This window comes from Colletotrichum navitas, assembly GCF_030913465.1.
Source record: "Colletotrichum navitas strain CBS 125086 chromosome Unknown LY79scaffold_269, whole genome shotgun sequence".
Lineage (NCBI taxonomy): Eukaryota > Fungi > Ascomycota > Sordariomycetes > Glomerellales > Glomerellaceae > Colletotrichum > Colletotrichum navitas.
This window is the reverse complement of record NW_026850815.1, coordinates 1-24,975: the sequence shown is the minus strand read 5'-3', so window position 1 is coordinate 24,975 and position 24,975 is coordinate 1. Positions and strand designations below refer to the sequence as shown.

General features: G+C 44.1%; 6 protein-coding genes across 6 annotated transcripts; 3 read left to right on the top strand and 3 right to left on the bottom strand.

Annotated features, from left to right (window-relative positions):
• The first annotated feature begins 5,230 nt into the window (after positions 1-5,230).
• LY79DRAFT_645279 (uncharacterized protein) lies at positions 5,231-7,278 on the top strand. The gene is made up of 2 exons (XM_060562441.1): positions 5,231-6,478; positions 6,546-7,278. The coding sequence occupies exons 1-2, from the start codon at positions 5,336-5,338 to the stop codon at positions 7,137-7,139; spliced, it is 1,737 nt and encodes a 578-aa protein (XP_060406760.1). The 5' UTR covers positions 5,231-5,335; the 3' UTR covers positions 7,140-7,278.
• A 1,565-nt stretch (positions 7,279-8,843) lies between these two features.
• On the bottom strand, positions 8,844-10,351 carry LY79DRAFT_574047 (uncharacterized protein). Its single transcript, XM_060559544.1, has 2 exons — positions 9,903-10,351; positions 8,844-9,837 (listed from the first exon to the last, which is right to left on the bottom strand). The coding sequence occupies exons 1-2, from the start codon at positions 10,188-10,190 to the stop codon at positions 8,932-8,934; spliced, it is 1,194 nt and encodes a 397-aa protein (XP_060406759.1). The 5' UTR covers positions 10,191-10,351; the 3' UTR covers positions 8,844-8,931.
• An 831-nt stretch (positions 10,352-11,182) lies between these two features.
• LY79DRAFT_585464 (uncharacterized protein) lies at positions 11,183-17,401 on the top strand (the record flags this gene model as incomplete). Its single annotated transcript, XM_060560500.1, has 9 exons — positions 11,183-11,219; positions 11,443-11,935; positions 11,996-12,311; positions 12,986-13,008; positions 13,372-15,374; positions 15,556-15,880; positions 15,999-16,097; positions 16,318-16,328; positions 16,896-17,401. 9 exons carry the CDS (start codon positions 11,183-11,185, stop codon positions 17,399-17,401), a joined length of 3,813 nt encoding a protein of 1,270 aa, XP_060406758.1.
• Positions 17,402-18,970: 1,569 nt separating this feature from the next.
• LY79DRAFT_531098 (uncharacterized protein) lies at positions 18,971-20,437 on the top strand (the record flags this gene model as incomplete). Its single annotated transcript, XM_060556232.1, has 1 exon — positions 18,971-20,437. The coding sequence occupies one exon, from the start codon at positions 18,971-18,973 to the stop codon at positions 20,435-20,437; it is 1,467 nt and encodes a 488-aa protein (XP_060406757.1).
• Positions 20,438-20,525: 88 nt separating this feature from the next.
• On the bottom strand, positions 20,526-21,428 carry LY79DRAFT_675430 (uncharacterized protein; the record flags this gene model as incomplete). Its single annotated transcript, XM_060564439.1, has 3 exons — positions 20,526-20,671; positions 20,771-20,977; positions 21,236-21,428. The coding sequence occupies 3 exons, from the start codon at positions 21,426-21,428 to the stop codon at positions 20,526-20,528; spliced, it is 546 nt and encodes a 181-aa protein (XP_060406756.1).
• A 2,373-nt stretch (positions 21,429-23,801) lies between these two features.
• LY79DRAFT_574036 (uncharacterized protein) lies at positions 23,802-24,965 on the bottom strand (the record flags this gene model as incomplete). Its single annotated transcript, XM_060559543.1, has 1 exon — positions 23,802-24,965. A coding segment is annotated over one exon (1,164 nt), but the record flags the coding sequence as incomplete, so codon positions are not given.
• Between the last annotated feature and the right edge of the window lie 10 nt (positions 24,966-24,975).

Below are 24,975 nucleotides of genomic sequence, written 5' to 3'. Positions count from 1 at the left end.
AATAAAGGCAGTAGTAAAGTAAAGGTTAAGTTATTATAAAAGGTCTAATAAGTAATTACTAGTAATAGGTATACTTTAGCTAGTTTTTTAGTATATAGGATTATATTATAACCTTAAATATTCTTAATAAAGTTAAGGTCTTTAAGGTATAGTTTAAAGTTATATAATAATCTTTTAATAATAGTAATTATCTTATTAGTCTAGTAAGTGTCTTTCTCTTGTTAAAAGGTATTAAATATATATTAAGTAATTAATAGGTATTTACTATAGTTAACCTATACTTTATAGTTAATAAAGAAGTTATATAGACCTATTAAGACTTTTAGGTTAATAGTCTTAAAGTTACTAATAAGCTAGTTAGTAAGGTCTTCTTATATATAGTAAAGTAATTTACTACTAAGGTAGTTATTATACTTAGATTTACTAAAGTAAAATATAATAATAGTATTAAGCGTAAAAGACTATTACTTCTTTATAAGGTTAGTTAATAACCTTATAATATAATCTTTCCCCTATTAGTATAGAAGAATAGACTATATAAAGGTAAAATATATAGTAATAATATTATTTATTACTACTATTTTCTCTACTATATTAGGTAGTATATTATATTTATTATAAAGCTCTTTTTTTTATTACTTTATAAGTAAAGGCGTAGTAACCTATAGGCCTTACTTACTTATAAGCTTATTTTATTTACTTATATTAGCTTAGGTCTTCTACTTATAGGCGTAGTATTATTTACTATTATCCTTTATTAGCCTAATAACCTCTTAAATATAGGTGTTTCTTCTAGTAGACTAAAAGGCGTATATATTTATTAGAGGGATTACTACTAGTAGTATAGACAACTAAGGAAAAATACACTCTTGTAAGTAAATAACTTAAGGAAAAACAATAAGCTATTATATTAGCTACTTATTAACACTATTAGTTAGTAAAAAGAGAAGAAATAATAGGCTATTATATTAGTAACTTATTAACGCTATTAGTTAGTAAAAGAAGTATATATATAAAAAAAAGAAGTTAGTAAGCTAAAGAGCTTATAATAAATAGGATATAGTAAATAATTACTAGTTAGCTATAGGTATATAAAGTAAAGGGTTTTTTATAGTTAAAAGTGCTTCTCTAAAGGTAATAAAGCTTATATAATAGACATAAATTAATAAGGTTTCTACTAGTTAAAAGGACTAGTTATAGATCTATTAATTAACCTATTATAATAGGTAATTAGTATAAACTATTATAGTAAAGGTATTTATAGAGGTATTTTTTAGTACTTGCCTACTCTAGGCGTATAAATAATTAACTAGTAATAATTACCTCTTCTTATAGACCTTACTAATCTATAGTTTAGACAGTAAAGTTAACCTTTATAGTTAATAGTAAAGTTAACTACTAATTAGTATTAGTTACACTAAAAGATAAGTAAATATAGTTAACTATATATATTAGTAGTAATTAATAAATAATAAGGGTAACTATAGTTCTCTATTATATATAAAGAAAAGAAGGATAATTATTATAGGTTAGTTAGTTAAATAACTAACTTATTGCCTATAAATCCTTAGAGAATCTATAGCTAAATATCTAAGGATTTACTAGCAATAAGTCATTAGGGTTAACCTAATAACTCTAATATTTATCTATAATAGTTAATATTACAACAGTTAGTTAGTACTAAGTAGACTTTAATAATTAATACTAAGTTAACTATACCTACTATAGCTAAAGGTATAACTAGTAGTTTAGTAATAACTATAGTAGTAATAACTATTATAGTAATAATAATAGTAACTATAATACTAAGAAGTATTATATTTACTATAAGCCTAGTTATTAGTTAATAAAATACTTTACTAATAAATAATATAATATATATTAATAATTTAAAAATAACTACTAGGTAAAAGACTTTTTACTAACTATATATTAAACCTTTTTTACTAGCTATAAAGGTAGTTATCTATAAGAAGAAGAAGGTAATAAAGATAATAATAAGGACTTTAGTTACTACCTATAAGGTAACTATACTCTTAAAGTAGTAAAAATAAACTAAAAGTAATACCTTTTATACTTTTATAATATTCTTTACTAGTACTACCTTAAGTAGTAATAAGCTTACCTTTAACTTAGCTAACTAAGTAGTCTATTACTAGTTAATAAAGGATAATCTTAATATAGTATTATTAGATCTAGTTACCTCTTTTATACTAGATTATTACTTATTAAGTATCTTTTAAGGTATTTTACTAGACATAAGTATAGTAACCTTTTTACTACTAGTTACTTATAAGTAACTATATTATAATAAATCTAACTATTAGTAACTATTAATATAGCTACTACTAGCTAAGTAAAGATCTAGTTTAGTAGTATAAACTATTTACTTAAAGAGTACTATTATAGCTAGTATACTATTTAGGCTTATTACTTTTATATAATACTTATAAATATACTTTTCTTACTTTACTTAGTAAATATAGATTAACTATTTATTTACTTTAATAACCTTATAAATACTTTTAATAAGTAATATTATAGTACTAGTTATATAAAAATAAAGTATCTATAGATACTTTTTAGCTACCTAAATATAGCCTTAGTAGTTATTACTTAACTAATATAAAGTTATAATAACTTTACTAATAATTTAGGCACTTATTAGTCTATTATCTTTATAAGGTTCTTTATAAGGCTAACTATAAGGTTAAGTTAAGGCTATTAAGTACTTAACTAAATACTACTATTACTACTAGCTTTATAAAAAGTACTTTTATAATTTAAATTTACCTTATATAATAACTATTTTTTAACTATAAGGTTATTATTAATATTATATACCTTAAAGTAACTAACTAGTCCTTTATATTATTAATACTATAACTACTTTTAATATAGTATACTTTCTTTATAATATCTCTATAAAGACTATATAAGAGGTACTTTATTACTACTAAATTAACGTCTACTAAGGACCTCTAGACTAGATTATTACTAACGTAAATAAAAACTTTACTATAACTAAATTTTTATATAAAGCCTATATAATAGGTATTAAAGTTAAGATTATCCTTATTAAGATATACTATAGTATTAGAAAGGTTAAATAATACTATATAGTACTTTAATAAGCCTATAAAATTATATATAAACAGTACTTAATTACTAACTATAATTTATCCTTTAGAGTATAGTTAAAGTAGTTAATATTACTATAGCCCTAATAGCCTTATACTAACCCTCTTAGTATTTAGTACTTACCTTTATATAACTACTAACTTTACCTTATTACCTAATATTATCTAATAAGTAACTACTATCTAAAAGGCTACTAATAACCTTTATAAATATTATATAATATACTAACTTTATAAAGTACTTAAAGTATATAATAGCCTAGATACCTCTACTATTAAGGACCTACTATTAAGTAGTAAAGTATAAGTATAATATAAGAAAAGTAAATAGTTTAGCCTATACTACTTACTATTTATTAATAGTAAAGATTATACTATTAATATTAATAGCCTATATAACTTTTATTTTATCTTAGTTAAACCTTACTATACTAAGAAAAAATAAATAAGCCTACTAATATAAATCCTTAACTTAACTAACCTATAAATACTAACTATACTAGTAAATATATAGAGAATACTATTATTATTACTATAAGAACTAGAAAACCTATCTAAATAGTAGCTTTTTCTCCTTTATAATATACCTATAGGTAACTATATAAGACCTTAGTTAATATACTACTATAGAAAATAAATAAATACACTTTAGTATCTTCTTTTTAGCTAAAGAAAAAGCTAACCTAGTACTTATATAATAACTATATAACTAAAGTATTATTACTATACCTAGTAAACCCTTTAAATAATTAAGTAAAAGTAAAATCTAAGGCCTTATTAACTATAGTATATTTAAGATTATTATATATAATCCTTTTATTTACTAACGCTATATCTTTAAATTTTACTTTATTAATAAAGTTAAAGGTAAAAATAATAAGCTATATAAGAGATTATAACTTATAAAATAAAGTTATAGTAATAATAGTAAAAAAACCTTACTAGTTTAGTTACTTATAATTTAGAAAGCTAGCTAGTATATAATTTTTATATTTACTTTTTCTTTTATTATTAATAGTAAAGTAATATAGCTATAAGATATAATATAGGCCTATATATAGTTAACTTTATAACTTAACTATACTATTTATATATAACTTTCCCTTTAGATTTATAATTATTACCTTTAAAGTACTATTATAAAGGTAGTAAAGCTACTATATAGCTTTACTAAAGTAAGTATATATTAGTAAGTAATATATAACTACTACTACTATAGAAAACTTAATATAGTTATTACTTTATATAACTTATACTTACTTCTTTTATTTATAAAAAACCTTAACTTTATAATAATTAAAATATAAATAAATAATATTATTAGCCTAACTAGTATTAATTTCTTTAACTATAAGGATAATAAGCTTACTAAAGTAAAGCTCTTTATAAAAGAGAAAATTTTACTTTTAAAGAATAAACCTTTAGTATTTAATAAAGGAATTATTTTACTAACTTTAGCTAAAAACACTTTTATTATACTTTACTAAAAAGGCTAAAGTATAAAGTTAAGACCTATTAATAAGAAATTACCTATAGCCTAGTAAGACTATATCTAGTAGTATACTTAAGGTATATATATTACTTTTATTTACTAGCCTAAAGTATACTTTAACTTATTTACTATAGTCTAGTATAAGAAGCCTAATAGTAAAGCTATTTAGTAACTTAACTAAAGAATCTAATAGTAAGTAAATTTACTTAACTATAGCTTTACCTTTATTTCTTTTAACTTACTTACTATAAAGCTTTTTATATTTATTAATAAATCTTTTACTAATAATTATAACTTAACTTTATAGTTAAGATTTATTATCTTTTTTAGTAATAAAAAGTTAATAATAAATAAAGTAAGTTTACTTTTTATAGTAATATTCTCTATTTTTTATTAACTAAACCTAAATAAGTAATATAAAGTATTCTTATATTAGAAGTCTATAGTATAATTATAGGTATTAATATAGTATATACCTTCTTTATAACTAGCGAGTGCTCTACAGGTAGCAAAGAAGGCCTGGTGACGGTCGAGATAACAAGGCCTGGAGATCTACTTTTGACGCTAACCGGAGAACCCATCTCGTATGACTGCTCTCGCTGGAACGGGTTCAGCAATTTTAACGCCTTTGTCATGAGCGCGATAGACCCTGCCTTCCGAGACGGATAACTATTCGAAGCTGGCTTGCGTCAACGGCACCGGTATGCCAAAGGTTGCAGCCCTCTGCGAGTTTACATGTTCTCTCGATTACTGCCCGCCGGGAGCTTGCGTGTGCACTGAATTCGGGAAGACGCCTACCAGGCCGAAAGCCATGGATATAAAGGGGTATCCAGTTGCCACGCTAGATGCGAGCTTCAGCGGGCTGTGTTCTTTTGCGTGCAACTACGGCTTCTGCCCACAGGACTACTGCACTACTACCGAAGTCGCGCTGCCAATCTGGCCTGAGTCGCTGTTTGACCCACCATACTGCACAGAGGGCAAATCTTTTGACCCGTCATTCGACGACCTTTGCCAGTTCACCTGTGCTCACGGCTTCTGTCCTATCGGCGTGTGCCGCTGCCTGGCAACCGGCTTCCTCAACCTATTGGAACCCAACACCACGTCTAGCGCCGGCACTCTCAAGGGTATCAATGACTACGGCCTGTGCAACTACGCTTGTACTCGGGTTTTCTGTCCTGCCCAGACCTGCTACGAAAACACGGATCCCATGGAGAATGGCTTCGGACCTTACTACGATCCTGTCACAGAGGAGTACTATGATAATACCAACCCAGGCAACGTCAACTGCGACCCATCTAAAGCACCACGGAACCTTGACGATCTAATCAAGGGAATCGATAGCAACAGCGTGCCTGCTGTCTGCTGGGACCAGTGGGCTCTAGAGATTCTCTTTGAAGCCCTTGTGAACTTTAACGACGAGTTCGCCGCATCTGCAAAAGGATATGACAATCTCTATTCCGCCTACGAGACAAGGGTCAAGGATAGCGTCGGGCAGCAGCTCGAGTCTTTCATGGCGGTCGATACTGGCGAGGGAAACCAGTACTTTGACTGTGTACTCACGCTCTCCGGCCACAAGTATGATAAGATGGGCTGCCAGTTCCTCGGCCTAAACAAGTTTGCGGACGCGGAATGGACCATTGATTACTCGCTCCGCGACGCCGATGGATTCTATGCTGCCGTGTTGGAGAAGTTGGGTATCGAGAGAGACTGGATCACTTTCGGCACCATTGATCTCGGCTGGGCATGCCGCGATGTAGGCTCCGATAGACCGGGCGCAGGCAACCGACCTTGTCTGAAACTGGAACATCAGAAGACGAATGCACCTATTTCGGTCCAAAAAGAAAAGGTAATAATCCAATGTTATTCCCCAACGTCTTTCTTGCAGCATTGCTAATGTTTGTGTCTACTTACAGATCAAGGTTCCGAACCCCAAGGAAGTCATCCGGGCTGCTATGCCCAATATGACTAATCTCGCCAACACACTGATGGTGGCGCACCTTGACTTGACGCTGCATATCAATGAGGCAGAAGGCGGTGACATTGTCGCAGCGGCAAGTGTGCCAATCTTCATGCTGCAGCAGGCTATTCGCAGCATGGACAACATCAAGTCCATCGGTGCCAAGATCTTGGAAGAGAACAAGCAGAGATTAGTCCTTGAGATCCTTAGCATTGTCCTCGTCATAATCCCCTTCATCGGCGAAGCTGGAGGAGCGCTCTTCGGTGGGGTCGCGATGATCTCCCGCATTGCCGCTCTCGTTGATGTGGCCGGGTCTGCCAGCCTCACTGCCTATGATATTGTACAAGACCCCACATCAGCGCCTTTTGCAATTTTAAGTCTACTTGTTGGAGGTTTTGGCAGCGGCGTTAGGTCTGAGAAGGAGGCCTTTAGCGAGGCAGCTAAGGCACGCAAGGGGCTATTAGCATCTGATATAGCTAAGTTTGGGGATAATTTTGTTACAAGTGACACCAAGATTCCAAAAATCGTTAATGCCTGTCTAAGGATCTAGTTAGCTTTAGGCTCCCTTACTACTATAGTTTAGTAGCAGTGTTACAGTAGCTATGTAGTAAATTACTCTAGCTATTTAACAACCCGACCCCTCAACCGAACCATCCCCACATCCGAACCACCCGAAAATGCCGCATCCATCCCCTTCCATCAACATCACCACCTTTTTCAAACTATCACAACATTATCCATTTACATACAAACAGCGCCATCTTTTTAGAACATCTTGATCAACCTATCATGAAATAATATACCAAATTTAAGCTCCAACGGGCCCTTCAAGATGTGCTGAATGGGCAGAGCATCCGGACTATTGCTCGTATATGGGGTATACCATACGCAACCCTTCGACATCGATTCCACGGCAGGCAGAGCAAAAATACTGCCTATATTCATATGCAGCATTTATACCAGGCCCAGGAGGATAAACTGGCTGCTTATATATTAACCCAAGAAGCTCTTGGCAGCCCTCTTACCCATCAACAAGTAAAAGGATTGGCAAAGCGTATGATAGGTGATAGGCAGCGACCTCTAGGGAGGAAGTAGATAGGGCAATTCCTGCGGCAAAACCCATCTATCCGAACCAAGCGATCTAGATCAATGGATGCCAAGCGATGGAGGTCCCATTCACCCGAGGTTATCCAGCAATTCCTCCAGCGACTGGATAACCCAGCAGTCAAGGATATCCATCCTTCTAACCGCTGGAATATAGATAAGACTGGTATAATAGAGGGCAAGGGAGTTAATAGGCTGGTGCTGGGCTCTGCGGCATCGCGGCAGATACAAAAGAAACAGCCAGGATCCCTTCGATGGCTAACCATAATCGAATGCATTAATGCAACTAGGACCTCCTTGGATCCCCTGGTTATATATAAGGGAAAATCCCTACAGGCCCAGTGGTTCCCAGACAACAACCATTATCAATATGCCCAGTGGCAGTTTTAGGCATCAGAAAACGGCTGGACGAACGACGAGACTGCCCTGGCGTGGCTGAAGGAGGTCTTTATCCCAAGGACCATACCTAGCAAACCAGAGGCATCTAGACTGCCAGTTCTAGATAGACATCACAGCCATCTAACCGATGCCTTTATGTGGGAATGCTTTATCCATAATATCTATTATTATATCTACCGCCGCACTCGTCTGCTGTCCTTCAGCCTCTAGATGTGGCTGTCTTCGGCCCATTGAAGCTGGCCTATCGTAAGGCAGTTGGATCTCTTGATGACTGGATAAGTGATTCAACTATTGCTGGAAAAAAGGCATTTCTAGACTGTTATTTCCAGGCCCACGAAGCATCTATCGCAACTAAGAACATCAGAAGTGGCTGGAAATGGGCTGGGTTATGGCTAGTCTCTATACGTCGCCCTCTATCCAACTCTATGGTATCTACAGCATCACCCAGCCAGCAGACCAGCCAGCAAGCTGATCAAATAAGCAGCCAACAGTGGGATAAAGCCTTATCTATCGTCCCATGGTTAACCCCTCGTCGGTCTGCCGATCTACGGCATCAACTACACCAGTTAACTGAGCTGGCCAAAGATAGGTTAGATACCTATACTATTTGTCACCTATCTAGAAAGGTACAAAATGGATATGATGAGGAGGCATTCCAACGGACCCTTCTAGAGAAGGAAAACAAGGCACTCAAAGCCCAGCTGGATGACTATTACAGTATCAGGGTGGGAAACGGACGCATAAACTAATTCATAGAAGTAAAGTCATATTCAAAGTCTCGCCGTTTTAGAAAAATGGAGCTTGGCTCTATCACACCGCCCTTGCCTTGAAGTAGCTGTCTATAGCATCACAGCCATTCCTTGAGTATTCTTTCCCGCTCCCAGCTTTGAGAGATCAAAATGCTGAACCTGCTTTTTTTCAACTGCATCAACCACGGTGATGGCCGCATTTGTCGTGCCATTGCCAGGGCTTAGTGCGTAGACAAACCTCCCAGCAGCTTTCAGATCAGTCAATCCAGGATCTCCGTTCTTGCTAAGATCCAAAACCCCCTTTATGCTTGCATCATTCACAGACATCTCAACTAATCTATTTGTCCCGACGTCTGTAACGAACGCGGTGTTTGTTGCTGGGGAAACGGTAGCCCAGCAAGTCGCTTTCTGGCCGTCTACCGCTCCTTTTCCCTTGACAGCAGCATTGTTCTTGGCGTCGAGTGATAGTACGGCAGCGCCAAACGAAGCATCTGTGACGAACAAGTCCTTGCTACCAGGGATAGTGGACGAACCGAAGAGAACCGCAGTACCTTGGGGCGACGAGCGCGCATCTTGTTGGCTGACAGATTTGGCACCTTTATTAGCCTGAACCTGGTAGGAAGCGAGAAATCCAGTATTGTTCTTGGTTGGGTCTCCTTTAACGGTTGCAAAGAGAGTTCTCTCATCGTTGGAGAAGAATGCTTGGGAAATCGTGTTGGTTGGCCCAGCTGGCGGAGTGGTCTGCTTCAAGTCGATGGGGCGGAGCTCATCCATGGCACTGATGCCAGCTCCAGAAAAACTGGCACAAGAAATGCCCGCCACGGCACCGGATGATCCGACGCAGACAATTCTGTTCTTGTTGGATGCAGCAACCGTGTTGGGGAACTCGGCCGGAACTGCAACAGGTTTGCCCACCATTGTGAGTTTGGTCGGGTCGGCCTTATCAATTGCAAACATGGTCAGAGTGTTGGACCCTGCATTGACAGCGAACAGGTTCTGGAGTTTTGGGCGTTGGTTAGTCCAAGAGGTCTAATATGGATGGATCTAATCGGAGTGCTTACATTGCCTGCAACAGTTAGAGCCGACTGAGACGCAAGAGCATCCGGCGCCGCTGGCCCGTTATTTGCGCCGTCGAAGAAGTTTGAACCGGCACCGCCAGTCTTGACTGAAGTTCCTCCACTCAAAAGTCCGTTAGGAGAAATTGGTACTGCGACTACAGCGTTGGATGCGTCATTGGTGATTGTGTAAATTGCCTTGCCAACTTTCTGGGCGTTCTTGCACTTGACCGGTGTCGCTGTGATGGCGTTGGGCCATGAGGCAAAGATCAAAATCGCTACGGAGAAACGCATTCTTGTCTTGTTGTACACAATAAGGAGAGAGAAATAAGGTTGTGGAAAAATCTGAAGAGATGAACGATTGGAAGGATTCGATGAAATGAGGAAGAAAGTAATCACAATTTATAAGAAGCAGCCTGCTACTTGAATGAGAAAGAAGGAAGTGGATGTGAAAAGCAACTCTCATTAATTTAGCAGGTTCATCTGGAGTAATTATATAGGTCTCCTATAGCGTAACAGTTCGATATTCTATGAAGCATCTTCAACTAGCGCGTTAAGTCTCGTAGATCAGTGTAATCATAATTACCGCTTTGGGATGATTGATTCCTGGCGTTAAATTATGGGGCGGTGGAGCGCTGAAGTTCCAAAATACTACCGTAGATACTCGCGAGGTTGAGAAAATGCTAATGGGCAAGGGGTATGACAGCCGCTTTGACGGCCGCTGTAAGGGGTATAGTCTGCTGGCAGAAACAGGGATCTAGATGGGTTGGATAGGTTGGAAGGGATGTCTGGCTGGCTGGCAAGAAGGTGGGTGGGGTCGGCTAGTTGACCGCTTCCTATTTGGAGTTGAGCGCGGCTGATGTACGCTAGCTGGACTCAGCTAGCGTACTACGTCTTACAGTTAGTCTTCTAATTAGCGCTTTCTCAATCTCGCGAGTATCTGCGGGTATTACGGAAACCTACGGAGTACACCGACAGGGCTTGGGTTGTAGTGGAGGAGTTTCTGACAGGTTTCAGGCTTTAAAGGTGTGGAGATGCTCCACTACACTGTCTGAGCTAGCTAAAAGAGGATATTTTGATAATGTCATCAGCTCATCGCGCCAAATGAAACGATGATCGCCACGTTGCGCGACAGGAATGTTAAAACTTCACCCTGTCCGCGGCTTCGACCAATCTTCAACTCCCAGCTGGCAAACCTGCTTATTTTCGTATAGAGACTTTCGCGAAGAAAAGAGAAAGCACGGGACGGGGCAAAGACCAGCACCATCAGCAGAAACCTGGCTACAATGAGCCGTAATATATTTCGAATTTTCAATCCTGCAGGTAAGTCACAAGCCAGAAGCAAACAAACAATCACTTTACCAACCTCGAGCTGCGCTAAGACCTATCCGCTGTAGGCGAAAAAGAGGACCCAGTTGATAGACGTCGCAAACAGCTAAGGAATGCTCAACGGTGGGTTTATAGAAGTTTCTGTAACCGACCAATCTTTGCTGAATTGCAAACAGGACATACCGTGACCGCAGAGACAGGTATACTAGAAGTCTAGAAAAAGAGCTTGCTCAGGCCAGGGCAAGTGAAAATAAGCTCGGAATTCGATGCGACCAACTTTCTGCCACCGTTGAAACACTCACCGAGTGGCTGGCTCAATGTGGAGTCGCAATACCGCCCGGTATTATGGAGAATAATGCCGAGGACGAAACTATAGCAAAATACCGAAACGCAAAAGACGCAACAGTCCAGGACTTTACGTATCTGTCACCGACAACAGATACGGACATGTCCAGCCCGGGGCATGCGCGTGGCAAAGTTATTGCCAGTCCAATAAACGGACCGTCGACAGTTTGTTCAGCATCTTCTACCCCGAACATTACCAGCGTGGACAAATCGACAACCCCAGACCCGCATTCATTTACTCAGAAAAATCATCTTCCAAAGAGACTGGGGCCTGATATCGATCAAGGTCTGATTGAATCCAACGTCTTCTGTAAGAGGATGTGCGACCTTGATCCGATCGTGGTCGGCATGGAATTCGTTCTAGCGTGAGTCATGGCCTTGAGAAGTCATGGAAATTGATTGAACGGCTAATGTTTGCATTATAGAATCGAAAGGCCTTGTCTGGAACATCTCCATGGCGATCCAAACAATCCTAGCGAGCCTACCGGCCACGCTCTCACCGCATCAGCGCAGCTGATATTCTCGTGTCATTACCCACAACATTCAACTTTGCCCGTTCTTCCTTCCTTTGAAAATGCTCCGTCTTGCTTGCTCCAACGGTTGCTGGAGCTTTCAACCGATTTGTGCTCCGACGGAGAGCTCACACCGACGCAAGCTTGGAACCTCATTCGAAATAGACCACAATTCGGCGCAATCGAAGTACAAAGACTCCATAAACTGGCTGAAAAGCTAAGAGCAGCGGTTAAATGTCATGGGTATGAGCAGCAGCCCCGAACACAGCATCTTCTTGCGTTTCGCTAAATCAGTCAATCAATCTAGGTTTGGAGCAGTCATCGAGTCGCGGGTTTTTGAACAATTGGTTTTCCAAGATCTGATGTTTGCACAAGACTTTTAGTACCGTGAACCTCTTATTTAATCCCAATATCATGGGCTATGATTGGAAATCAACTGAATACGGAGAGGTACTGATGTACGCAAGTTATGCCAAAACTTCACGGCATGAAGCCGGGTGTTGGGACCCTCAAGCTTTTTGAAAAGCTGCATCTAAAACTGGAACCAGGAATTGACAAGAGTGTTCTTGGATGATATTGTAAATATGAACTTGTCGCAAGTGAGCAATCCGAATCATCGCAGCAAAGTGTCGAAGATGAAGCGGTTTCACGCTTGTTACAGATGAGGAACTGTGCGCTTATGTATCATGCAAATGTACTGTCTGCTCAGCAAGACAACATCAAAGCCAAGGCGGAAGGTTAGATGGGGAAACAAAAATACTAGTATTCAAAGGGAGTGCTGCTGTGATTTTTGTCCCCTTCCACCTTGGCGCAAGCCCTTGCTCTTAACCGCAGATAAAAACAAGACTAGGAGCTATTCTTAATATTTTATATACTATAAAGGAATACCCTTACTTTCCTTAGGTACTACCTGAGTTACTGAGGAGGTAAATAAGGTTAGTAAATTAATTTTACTTCTACATATTTCATCTTTAACTGTCTACATATTTCATCTTTAACTGTCTGCTTAGGTGGTTAGCTGACACTGTATTACTGCTAATGGTAGAGTTTAGGGAATGCGTCAGGGTCTCTTTCTAGGGCTAGAGACGGACGGGAGCCGGTGCACAATATAAGCTGATGTCAGTATAGGAAACGCGTTGAGAAAGTCAAAGCCTAAAAGTGGACTGACGAAGAAATCTGACCAATAGTTGTACAAGGATTCTGTTTCTCGGCACATTCCGTGCCTGTATACTCGCGTAGAGCGTCGTTCTCGTGTCCGGGGGGGAGACGCTCCTTCAAGGGTCCGCCAGCCCGCTGTTCCTGGACCTCTGGGCCTCGGGCTACCAGGTGCGCCCCAACGGCTTTGCGGGCAGTCGGTCCGGCTTCATCGACCCGAAGCCCAGCAAGCCGGGGTCGCTCCTCGACGCGTCTGGCAAGTACTTTCACCGCGAGAAGCCCCAGTACCCCGGGACCAGGCCCCTCGTGGCCACGGATCTCGGTGTGTTCAACGACGGGACGGGAGACCAGACGGCCGCCATCAACAGGCTTCTCGCGAACAATGTCGGCTCCATCATCTTCTTCCCCGCCGGTGTCTACATCGTCAGGGGTACCGTTGAGATCCCTCCCGGCTCCAGGATCGTCGGGTCCAGTTGGAGCACCGTCATGGGTGCCGGATCGTATTTCGGGGACGAAAAGGATCCCAAGGTCATGATTCGGGTTGGCAAGCCCGGCGACCGGGGAAGCATGGAGATATCCGACATGTTTTTCACCGTCAGAGGCAACACTGCGGGGTGCATCCTCATGGAGTGGAACATCCACGAGTCGGGCCAGGGGTCGGCGGCCATGTGGGATAGCCATTTCCGAGTGGGCGGGAACGCCGGGTCAGACCTCCTCCTGGACGACTGCCCCGCAAGGTCGGAGAGGGTCGACAGGGGATGTATGGCTGCCGCAAAGCTGCTTCACCTGGCTGCCCAGTCCTCGGCCTATTTCGACAACGTGTGGGTGTGGGTCGCGGACCACGACCTTGACGATCCCGCCAACGCCAATGCGCACGTGGGCGAGGGCGGGATTCCGCAGAACAGCATGGTCGAGATCTCCGTCTATGCTGGCCGCGGCGTCCTGATCGAGTCGCAGGGTCCGACTTGGATATGGGGATGCGGCAGCGAGCACGCGCAGCTGTATCAGTGGCAGGTTGAAAGGGCTAAAGACCTCATCATGGGGCACGTCCAGACGGAAACGCCGTACTACCAGTCGAGCCCCAACGCGCTCAACCCGTACACCGCCGGGGCGTGGGAGGGAGACCCAGAGTTTCAAGACTGCGGCGACGACAAGCTGTGCCTCAAGGCATGGGCCCTGCGGGTGGTCAACTCGACAGACATCTTCCCGTACGGGCTGGGGTTCTACTCCTTCTTTGACGACTTCGAGCTCGGGTGTGCCCCGAGGGAGCGGTGCCAGCAGTCGCTGATTGAGACAGCGAGGGCCGGCAGGGTGTGGCTGTACAACATCTTCACGAAGGGCAACGCCGAGATAGTGTCACCGCAGGGAAACCTACAGCCGTTGTGGTTCAACGACACAACGAGGAACGGCTACACCAGCAACGTGGCTGCCTGGCTGCCCCTGGCACTGCGAGACGGTTCAGGCTCTGGCGAAGACGGCGGCGGCGGCGGCGATGACGAGGATGGCGAAGAAGGCCCAGTCGTCTACATTGACCCGACGATCTGGTCGACATCGTCTGGTGGTGGTGGCGGCGGCGGCGGTGGCGGCAGCACCAGTACTCGGACGATCCAATGCAGCAACCCTTGCATGTACGTCCTCCCTCCGTGGCAGCTGGACCGGCCGACAACGATCAAGCTGCCCAGGGTCGAGACGACCCTCGAGGTCGGATGGTTCGAGACGGAGCGCTATACCGGCGACAACGGGGCGACCAGCACGACGCGGGTCTACGTGACGATCAAGACGACGACAACGATCACGTTCTCGGCCATCACGACGACGAGAATCGACTTTTGGAACGAGGTCGTCAACGTCACCTCGACGACCATCACGCCCACAAGCAGCGTGCCCGTGCCGCCGATTACCCTGACGGATCACCCGTTGACGAGCTGGACGGGAAGCGAGTCGCAGCCAATCATCACAAGAACCATCACGCCGCCGCCTTGGCCGTGGCCAGAGGACGACATCGACGACGACGACTGGAAGGACGACGACGACGACGACGACGACGACGACGACGACGATGATGATGATGCTGTTATTATCCCGCCCATCGTTCACATCAGGGGGCCTCCGAAACCCACCTGCCGGTCTGGTTGTGGTACAAAATGCCGCATATTTTGCAACTTGCCGTGCCTTTTACACTGCCCCCCGTCCAACATGCCTGGTGTCTAGGGAGACAGTACGTGACCTCTGTTTGTTTCTTGCGAGTAGCTAAATCGCAACCTTACAACCACCTCCGTTTACTTGATGACTCTTTGTAACTAACAAGCTTTCGATAGACCTTCCCGCCCCAAATAACCCGAACCAGCCCCGGCCGGGCAACAACGACGATGGCTGTGCCACGTCGACTTTCAGCTCGTGTCGCGAGCACTGCGTCCAGGCGACGCCGACGCCGGCCTGCACCACCAGCTGCAGCCGCGTCATCGGCTGCGACACCACGGGGACGACGGTGGCGTCGGGCGTCACACCGGCGCCTGCATCCGGTCGCGAGTGGCCAGTCGAGCCCGAGGACGCAGAAGACTCGCGACGAGAGCTGCGGGATGCCGTCCAGGCAGTGCTTCGACACTTGTTGAATCTGGGGCTCTATGACGAGGATGACAGTGAGTACTTTCTCCTTCTATCTTCTTGACATCGTGTCTTCTCTCAAACCCGATCCTTATACTCATCAACCGCCGTACAGTAACCCCCCGAGGACAACATCCGGGCCACCGACGACGACTAGACCACGACCACCCACCACCACCACCACCACAAAGCCATTGGGCAACCCTACGCCCACGGGCGTCTTGCACATTGCCTACGCCCGCGTTGATGACGACATGTAAGTCAAAGCACCCACTTATGGCCCCCCCACCTATATAGCCTGCCTTTTCCTACTAAAAACAGCCAAAAACAGCTATCTATATCTTAGTAACTACAAGACCTATTACTTTAGTTTTTTCTATATAGAGTCTATAAGTACTTCTTAGCCTATATATTTAAAAATCTTTTTAATTATTCAATAAATAGCTTTAAAATACTATTATAAAGTTCTCTTATAGTAAGTTTAATAGTAAAAAATATAGCTAATATAAAGAAGAATAAAATAAGTAAAAATATTACTTAATTATCTTAAGTACTAAAAATCTAGAATACCTAAAGCTTTATTTTTTAAGTATTTTTTTAACTATAAATATAGTATAATAGTATTTTACTAAGAAATTTTAACTACTATAACTTAAAATTATTAATATAATATTAGTTTTTTATAATTTAGCTCTATAGTCCTTATTATAAGAGTATAAAAGATATAAATAGTATAAAAATTCTTAGTATACTATTTTTAGCCTATAAGTTATAAAGTTATTTAAGCTTTTAAAAAGTTAAGATTTACTAGTAAAATACTAGTAAACCTTAATAGCTAGGTACTTAGTCTTATTACTAGAGATTTACTAAAAGAAGTTAGTTAAAACTTTTTTTATAGCTTCTTATATATACTATCTACTTTATATAGAAGTTATAGAGCTTTTTATCTTTTATTAGTGTAGATATAGATAGCTGTTTTTAGCTGTTTTTAGTGAGAAAAGGCGGGCTATATAGGTAGGGGGGCCATAAGTAGGTGCTTTGACTTACTTCGAAGGATGGCGGTATTTCTGGCTCTGGTACGCCCAAGGAGTCAACGCCCCCATTCGCGTCTGTAGTCCGGACGCCTCCTCCACACCGTCGTCAGGTACCAACATTGAGAAGCCCGGATACCCCGGCGGGCGCAGCGTCACCATCTCGGGCCAGTCCGGATGCCGGTATGAGGGGTCCAATAGCGGCCCCGGCCAGCTTACGTGTTCCGGGTGGAGCAGCGCGGTCGAGTGTGAAGACGATACCGGAAGCATCAGCCCTCCGTCGTTGTGTTTCGCCCCTGACTTTACCAAGACTACAACGATTATTCCGAGATGGATGGTCGTTTGCCAGTATGGCCGCAACGGGAACTCGCGGATGGCACGGCTGAGCAAGGAGGAGCTGGCGAAGAATTTGCCAGAGGAGGCGACACTGGAGGACTTGGTGGAAGTGGATGAGAGTTTTGCCACTATGACTCTACCACTAAGACAGGAGTCATCAATGTCGGAGGCGTCCAGTCTGACAGTATTATAATATTAGTATTCTAGAGTAATAGGACTAACCTATTTACTCTAGAAATAAGTAATATTACTCTTCCCTTATACTTTCCCTTAAAAGCAAGTAACTTGTTTTGTTTCCTGAATACTCACCTGTGTTAACAACTAATCTCGTGAGATCTCTCAATGGCTTCAGCGCGGTCGCATGAGTCACGCTGCCGCTGGCTCTATCCAAGTGGCCGCATTTAATCCCTGGAACAGGAAGGTTGCTTCAGTTAAACATTGTCTAGACCCTCTAAATCGCATCCTCTAGCTTTAAAAATATTATTTCTATGTCTTACTAGCCTAGGCTATAGAACCTTAGTTGTACTACCCCTAGGCCTAACGTGTATTATTTTTAACTTGCTTATCTTTAAGCTTCCTAAAAGTTAGCATATTATAGCTGTAGAAATCTAGATTTATTCTACCTGTCCTTTAGACACTTATTTAATTAGTAAAGCTTACTATATGGCTTCTGGCTAGTTTAATACGTTTTATGAAGTATTTTACTTTCCTTGTCCTTACGAAGAGCCTATGAAAATAGAAGGGGCTGATATTGCTAAAAGGCACTTAGGGGCTATAGTAGAAATGCAGACTCTCTGGCAATAGTAACTCTTTTACGTTCTTACAAAAAGTCTTCTCTCTACTATGTTTGAATCTGCATCGTCAGTTTGGCCTCCCGCATGATGCTTCTACTTTGTCTTAGGAAGCAACAAGTGAGACCCTAAAGGCTATCCCAGTTTGTAGGAGGCATCGCCAACCGTCGCCAATAACAGTGCTTATTGACGTCAGCAGAGCCTGCGGTAATTGTGTACAGTGCGTTTGAGAGTGCTGCTAACAGCGAATGGCTAGGGAATCTCGGTAGTAATCGTCAAAGAAGCAACATGGCATAGCAGTCATATGTGTTTGTTTGCTGCAGATATCCATCCCATTTTGACATAGCTTGGTGACATGCCAGTCAGCGTGCGTCCGCTAAGCGCCAAGCGCCAGGCGCTGACGTAAGGCCTGTCAGCGGGTCGGCAATTATGTAAGCAGCTCATGGGAAAGTGTCTTGCAGCCATGGGTGCCAGCACGGAATAACACTCTGCCGCGTCACGTGATCCTCTATTCACCACTTCTCATCATCCTCACGTTCGTCTTCGATCGCATCCACATCCCTCCCGTTTCGCCCTCGACTTCCGCGCGCGTTCTCGTCGGACAGACCTGCCCAAGGGGTCTCGATCGTTCACTTGCTCCCGATGCTGAACCGACTTGTCGTGCGAGTAGGACTGGGAACCCGTCGGAACCGTTCCAGAGCGGATCTGTCACCCGTCGCCCCGGTCATTCTACTACTCGCACAAGAGCCCTCGATGCACCTCGAGTAGGGTCGGGATCTCGCTGGACGCGTCTTGACCACGATAAAACCGTGCGAAGGAGTTGCTGTAACAAGGCGAAAAGCACAGCGCCATCATAGAGGTAAGTGTTGACTCCAACCCCCACCCCTCCCCCCCTCTCCCCTCCTGGTTCCCGTCCGCTAGGTTCTCTACGTGCAAGTCTAGAAGGACGGTTGAACGGAGGCGAATATAACATGCCGTCCAATAAGCCAGACTTTGTTGCTCCCAGGGTCGTGGCTGTGCGTGAAGATGAAGAACGACTGCCCAAAGACACTTCTCCGCAGTTCGAACTCCGCGTCCGATGCTCGCGGCAAAAATTGGTCCTCTTCAGCCTCGTTGCCTCCTTTGCCCACGGCGCGTCGGCCAAAACCACGGTCTACCTGCAAATTACCGCCGACTCTCTCGACTCGTTGGATCGAACGGATTATAACGAGGCCGATGTCAATACCGCGAACCCCCCTTGCCCAGAAAATATCCATCAGCAACTGGGCATGCGCTCCGTCACCCGCCTTCAGTTCCGGCTGCGCAGTGGCGAGGCTATCCAGCTTGTTGTACCATCGGATTTCACTCCAGAACAGATCCCTGACGACATGGCCCAGTCCGCGTTCGAGTTCGCGGAATCGCTTGCGGCCGCCTCGCGGTTCTCACTATACTTTCAGCACAACATCTTGAAGAAGGAGAGCTTCTTCAAGTACAAAGCAGCCATTCCGCCGTCCACGTCTCTGACGGACGACCTGAGGAAGTCGTACAGGGGCATGCGAGATGTGAGGAGGCTCTACAATGGTGTCGGCGGCAAGGTACACGCACCGCGTGGCGTTTGTCATGCTTCTCCACCCGCGAGGGAACGCTGCAGTTCTCCCGCTGCGGCCACTGCTTCTTCGTGCGGTAGCACCCTTCCCTTCGAGACTATTCCGCGTCTCCAAGAAGAGTCGCCGCCGCCGTATGACGAATGTCTGAGTGGGAAGCATTCGCCGGGGATCAGGTCAGACAGCCCGCCCTCTCCTTCCAAAAGTCCCGGTAGCGACCATGCCCCGCCGCGGTACGGCGACACCGAGCAGCGCTGCAATGTGCTGGATGCATCCCAGGACGTCCTCCCCAGCGGAGGGAAAGATGGCGCTACATGCACGCCTACCAAAAGAAAACGTTCATTTACCGCTGGATGCTCGACAGCGACCACCACAAAAGGCGCCCCTCGGCTGGACAAAATACAGCGATCGCTTTTTGTGGATGCGGTGGTGGAGAAGAGCGATATAGCCCAGATACTTGAACTACAACGCGAACAAATCGAGCTGCAACGCCAACAAATCCAACAACTGCAAAAGAACGTCGAGGAATTGCAGAGGTGGAATAGGGAGCTCAAGATGCGGCAGGATGAGTTAGAAGAAGACTGTTCCAGGTTGGAAAAGCGTCTGGACCGGACTGACGACACCATCGACAATCTGTCGATTGACGTAACCGAGCTGGAGGACAAATGCGACGAGCTCGGAAAACAAATGCCCGACGTGGGTGACGAGCTGAAGGATTGGAAGGAAAACATGGGAGACGCGTTCAAGGAAGACATTTGCCAATCCATCGAGGAGAGCATGGCGAAACAAATAGCCGAGTGTGTCGAAGCTCAAGCCGATGACATGCGAAGGAGGGTTCGCGAAGCCCTGCGATAGGGCATGAACCAACGACGAGATCAAGATCAAGCAAAGCAGGACTGAAAGTGGAAATGTTCTCTATTGTTACCTTGTTATCGACCCTCTTCTACTTGGAGCTCACGACGCGTCCGGTGGAGGAGCCGTGGTCTCGGCGCTCAGTTGCGTTTGTCGCGCAAAAACCGGCATCCGGGGGGTCGGAATATCGGCTGGCTTCCCTTCCGCCACACGGGTCAAGACTTAAGATGGATGCACCTGCGCATCGTTGTCCCATTTGTGACCCATCCTCGCCAATGCGACTCTGACAGGCCGCACCGCCAGCAGTCATCTCAAGCACTGGCAACAACTACTTACTGTACACGGCCACCTTCGGCGTAACGACGGAGGGGGACTTGCACAGACTGCCTCGTGCGCGTGCTCGCACCGACCTCGAGATGTCTCCAGGCTGTTTGGCGAGCAGGCCTTGAGCACCGACGTAGTGGCACTCGGCGCGACGTGGTGACTGACGTGCCAGCCATGATGACTCTACTGTGCTGGGGATGACCGAGATGCCGCCGCGCTCTGAGCTGTGGACGTGCCAGACGAAACGCATACAACTTCAGTCCAGGCTCTCTCGTCGCCTTACTGCTGTGAACAGCCCCGCCATGTGAAGAAGAAGACGGCCAAAGTCGGGCTTTTTTGTCTCTACCTCCGATATCAATCAACCTTGGACGTCTTCTGTCCTTGGAGATGTCATAAAAAGTCTAAGTAGATGTCTCAGCTACGAACCACTCTGCGAAGCATAGGCTGCACAGATGATTGCGGGAGGAAGTAGCTTACCGTCATTGAAATCCCACCGTGCACCGGGACTTACTCCGATTCGGACTCCTGGCGAGATGCCGCAAGCATTGATGACGGCGGGGTCGCTGGCCGCGGCGAAGCACGATTCTTCGAACTCGTCGCCGCCGAGGAAAGGTTTGGGGACGACGGGCCATCCGAGGGTGCCGTAGCACTCCTGTTTCTTGAAGTTCATATTGGAGATTGTCTTCGCGTTCGGGTCGCCGTAGTGTACGCCAAAGAACTTGTCCTGCGGGTATTTCGCGCACGCGGCCTGTGTCAGGCAGAGGTCGTGGTCGTTGACTTGGTCGCTTTACTCGCCACTGCTAAGTTATCCATAGATTGTCAAATCTTCCTTTAAGCCGCTTACAAGAACAATCAATACATTTAATCAGACATATTAAGCAGAGATGATTATTAAGTAATATAAACCTCTCCTCGCGTGGGACTATGTATTGCTAAGCTGATATCCCTACGTAGTTAGTGACTGTCGTAGGCCACGGCTGTGTTCCCAAACTCTTAAGCACCTTGACAACGGTGATGATGTACAGCAGTGCAGGGCAACACACAAACTCATTGATTACTACCGACAAAAACCACAGACTAATCGCTTTTGTGACCAACAAGCCCCGCAACTTAGCCTACAACCGAAGTTCTTGTCAACCATAAAAAGGCTCTTAGGTCACAGCTTGCCTAACGCTCGATATACCTTGATCCTATTTCCAAGCGAAAGCCAAGTCGAAAAGATGCCTAAGAAGAAGAATTCCCACCAGGCTTGGAACACGATCCTGGAGGGCAAGAACTTCCTACTTGACTCCCTTGAGTTAGATGGCGCAAACGCTATTTTGGTTTCACAAGACCTACAAGCCATCGCCGACGGTTCTATTGACAAAGATGTTGACGTCATGCTCGTCATTCTTGAATGGGAAGGGGACCACAGCTATAATAGAATGTTCCCCGCATACCTTCGACCTCACATATGGAATCCCGATAGGTGCAGAGCAACCATTCAACACACTACTGGAGATAAGAAGGTGATCAACATTGTCGTGAATATCTGGCAGGCGGAGCATAATCAAGACCACACACTAGTCGAGAACCTCTAGCTAAACTATGCATAAAGAAGGCCTCTAATATGTGAATGACATATGTGGCGTACGGAATTAACAAAGAGCAACGGTTATACAACAAAATATATTGGAAGACTGAGAAGACGGTGGAAATCCACGGTAAAGGTGACGGATTTCAGCTACAGTGCAGTAAATATATGTTTAACAACGAAGCAGTGAGTTGGGTGTTTGTAGATTCAACGGGAGTCAAAGTAAGAGCAAACAGCAGTAGGAGAATAGGGTTGAAAGGTACTTTTTCCTAGGAAAATATTGATAGGAAATAGAACTGCTGTATATACACGAGTAATCAGTGAAAAACGCAGTGAATGGCACGTGACAAGCCTTCTGACATGAGCTTCTATATACAAGGTTCTCGAGACATAGTTTTCTCCTTGGGGAGTCAAAACTCAGCTGAAGGTTAAAAGTGACGATCGCTAGAAGCTAACAACCTTTAAAAAACGAGACTCCAGATGATGGCAGAACACCTGCCAGAAGAACAGCGTAATAGACAATGAACTAGTTCCTGTGGGGGGGGAGCTGCGGGCTAGGGGATCCTTTGGGGTACTGATCTTGTGTTGCAAAGTTTCGGCCCGCCGAGAAACCCGCTGCGAAGAAGGAGTGATGATAGTCACTCCGTCATGGCATGACTCTGCTGCTGGGCGTAATATACTGTATGTGTGTGTGTGTGTGTACGTCTTTGGAAATTGCTGGGATCACCTCTCTTCTCTTAAACTGATAAGTCTCGTGGCCAAGGACATGCCACATCGTTGACAAGGCAAACTCGGCAAGGGCCCCATGTTGACGCAGCCTTTCTCAAGTCCTCTAGTCTCAGGTGGTCCAGGGATGCCATTATCGCAGCTTTCTTGGCTGCTAGTCCCACTGGCGCCCATCTTCTGCCAATTATACCACTTCAGCCCACCTCAATTTTCAATTTCACAGATTTGTATTTAGGGTACTTAAAATCTTTGATACATGCTTTGGGGGAAGTTGATCCTGACGGAAACATGACCTTGACGGAACCAGGGGAGTCTAAAGTTATTTCAGGACATTCGACGCAAGCGGTATCTTCGCTAGCCGGCTCAGAGTCTCCGGGAACCAGGACTACACCCGAGCCAGCGTTAAGAGGAAAAAACTGGGGATACATGGGGTTAGGGAACGCCTACCAAGGGAAAACCTGAGGATATATGAGGCAAACTGACTGTCCACAAAAAATCCAAAAAGAGAAGACCAACCCAACTTCCGCTTTGATGTTAGTCTGCTGACTTGAGTTTATTGATCCATGAAGCTATTCCCGGCGTGTATAAAAGCATACAGGAGGCAGGCTTCCGACGAATAGAAACATGGTCCTTATTACTAAAGGTCAGTAGGCGGAGAATTGGATGCCGTCTATAGGATGTCCCAGTTCGTCAAGTGTGCAAAGAGTTGGATGTCGTAGCAACGCAGAACACGATTCTCGGTGGCTACTGCTGTCTGTTCCTAGAAGACTGTTTTAAAAGGGCCCTCAAGCGTCCATCACTCTCGTATCGTTTCAACGCTGCCTTCCGCCAATCATCCCAGACTTGATTGGCTCCGAAAATCCGAAGGATGGCATTTGCTAATGGCAACGCGTATTCCCACTTGGACTCGTGCCCCAAGCCCCAAAAGAACCTTCTCGCCTTCTCATCTACCATATGCTCTGGTAGCACAACCCTCTTCTCAATCATTGCATTGCTTAGTTCAATGTCTTTTGCGCTCAGTGAAACGTTACCAGTACAAAGAGCTCCCATATCAGCAGATATGAGGGACAGCGCAAAGGCCTCCCGCCGCGGAACAACGCGTGCCATTTGCCAGTCGATGATGCCAGTGATGTTAAGGTCTTCATCAACCATCAGATGATCACCCTTGTCATCAACATGTTTCAGAAAGAAGTCGTTCTCAGCATCAGACAACTGTGATGCACTATCTTGGAGGAACCGATGTACTAAATACGCTTCGATAGGGAACTGCGTATAGAGCTGACCATCCACAATCAGCGTAAGATATTGCTCAGCCCAGGCAATATAGTATGCTGCCGCAGTACTAAATGGCCCGTAGGGGTAGAGACAGACAAATCTGTCGCTAGCTGCAGCAGAGACAGTTGGTTTGTCGTTAGGATACTGAACGTATAGGGAACCCGCTTTAGTAAATGGATGCTTCTCTAATTCCGCAAAGATCTCGGCAAGACCCTGCCAGATCTTAGCGGTGTTCTCTCGACCATTCCACGGCTTGCCTGGCAACTCCTCCATTAGAAGGAAACAGACCCCAATACCCTGATCAGTACACTCAGATGGGATTCCGAATGAGAAGGCCCGTGGCGCTGGTACTTTGGTTGTCTCCAGAAACTTGAGAGTCGCATACTCGCTGCGGATCAGGTATTCTGCGAGAGGAACGGGGAGCCCAACATCAAAGCCTGTGACCCGCGGCACTCGCATAAGCCAGGGCGGAGACCCATCGCTGAAGCGGATGCGGGCATGATAGTTGGCACGCCCTGTGAGAGCATCTGGTCCAACAGCCTTCAAAGGGTATTCGATAGCACAAGGTTTGCCTTCGTTGAGGCTGGAGGCGAGTTTGCATACGGCCTTCTCATTAATCTGGGCACGAAGGCGGCCTATTTCA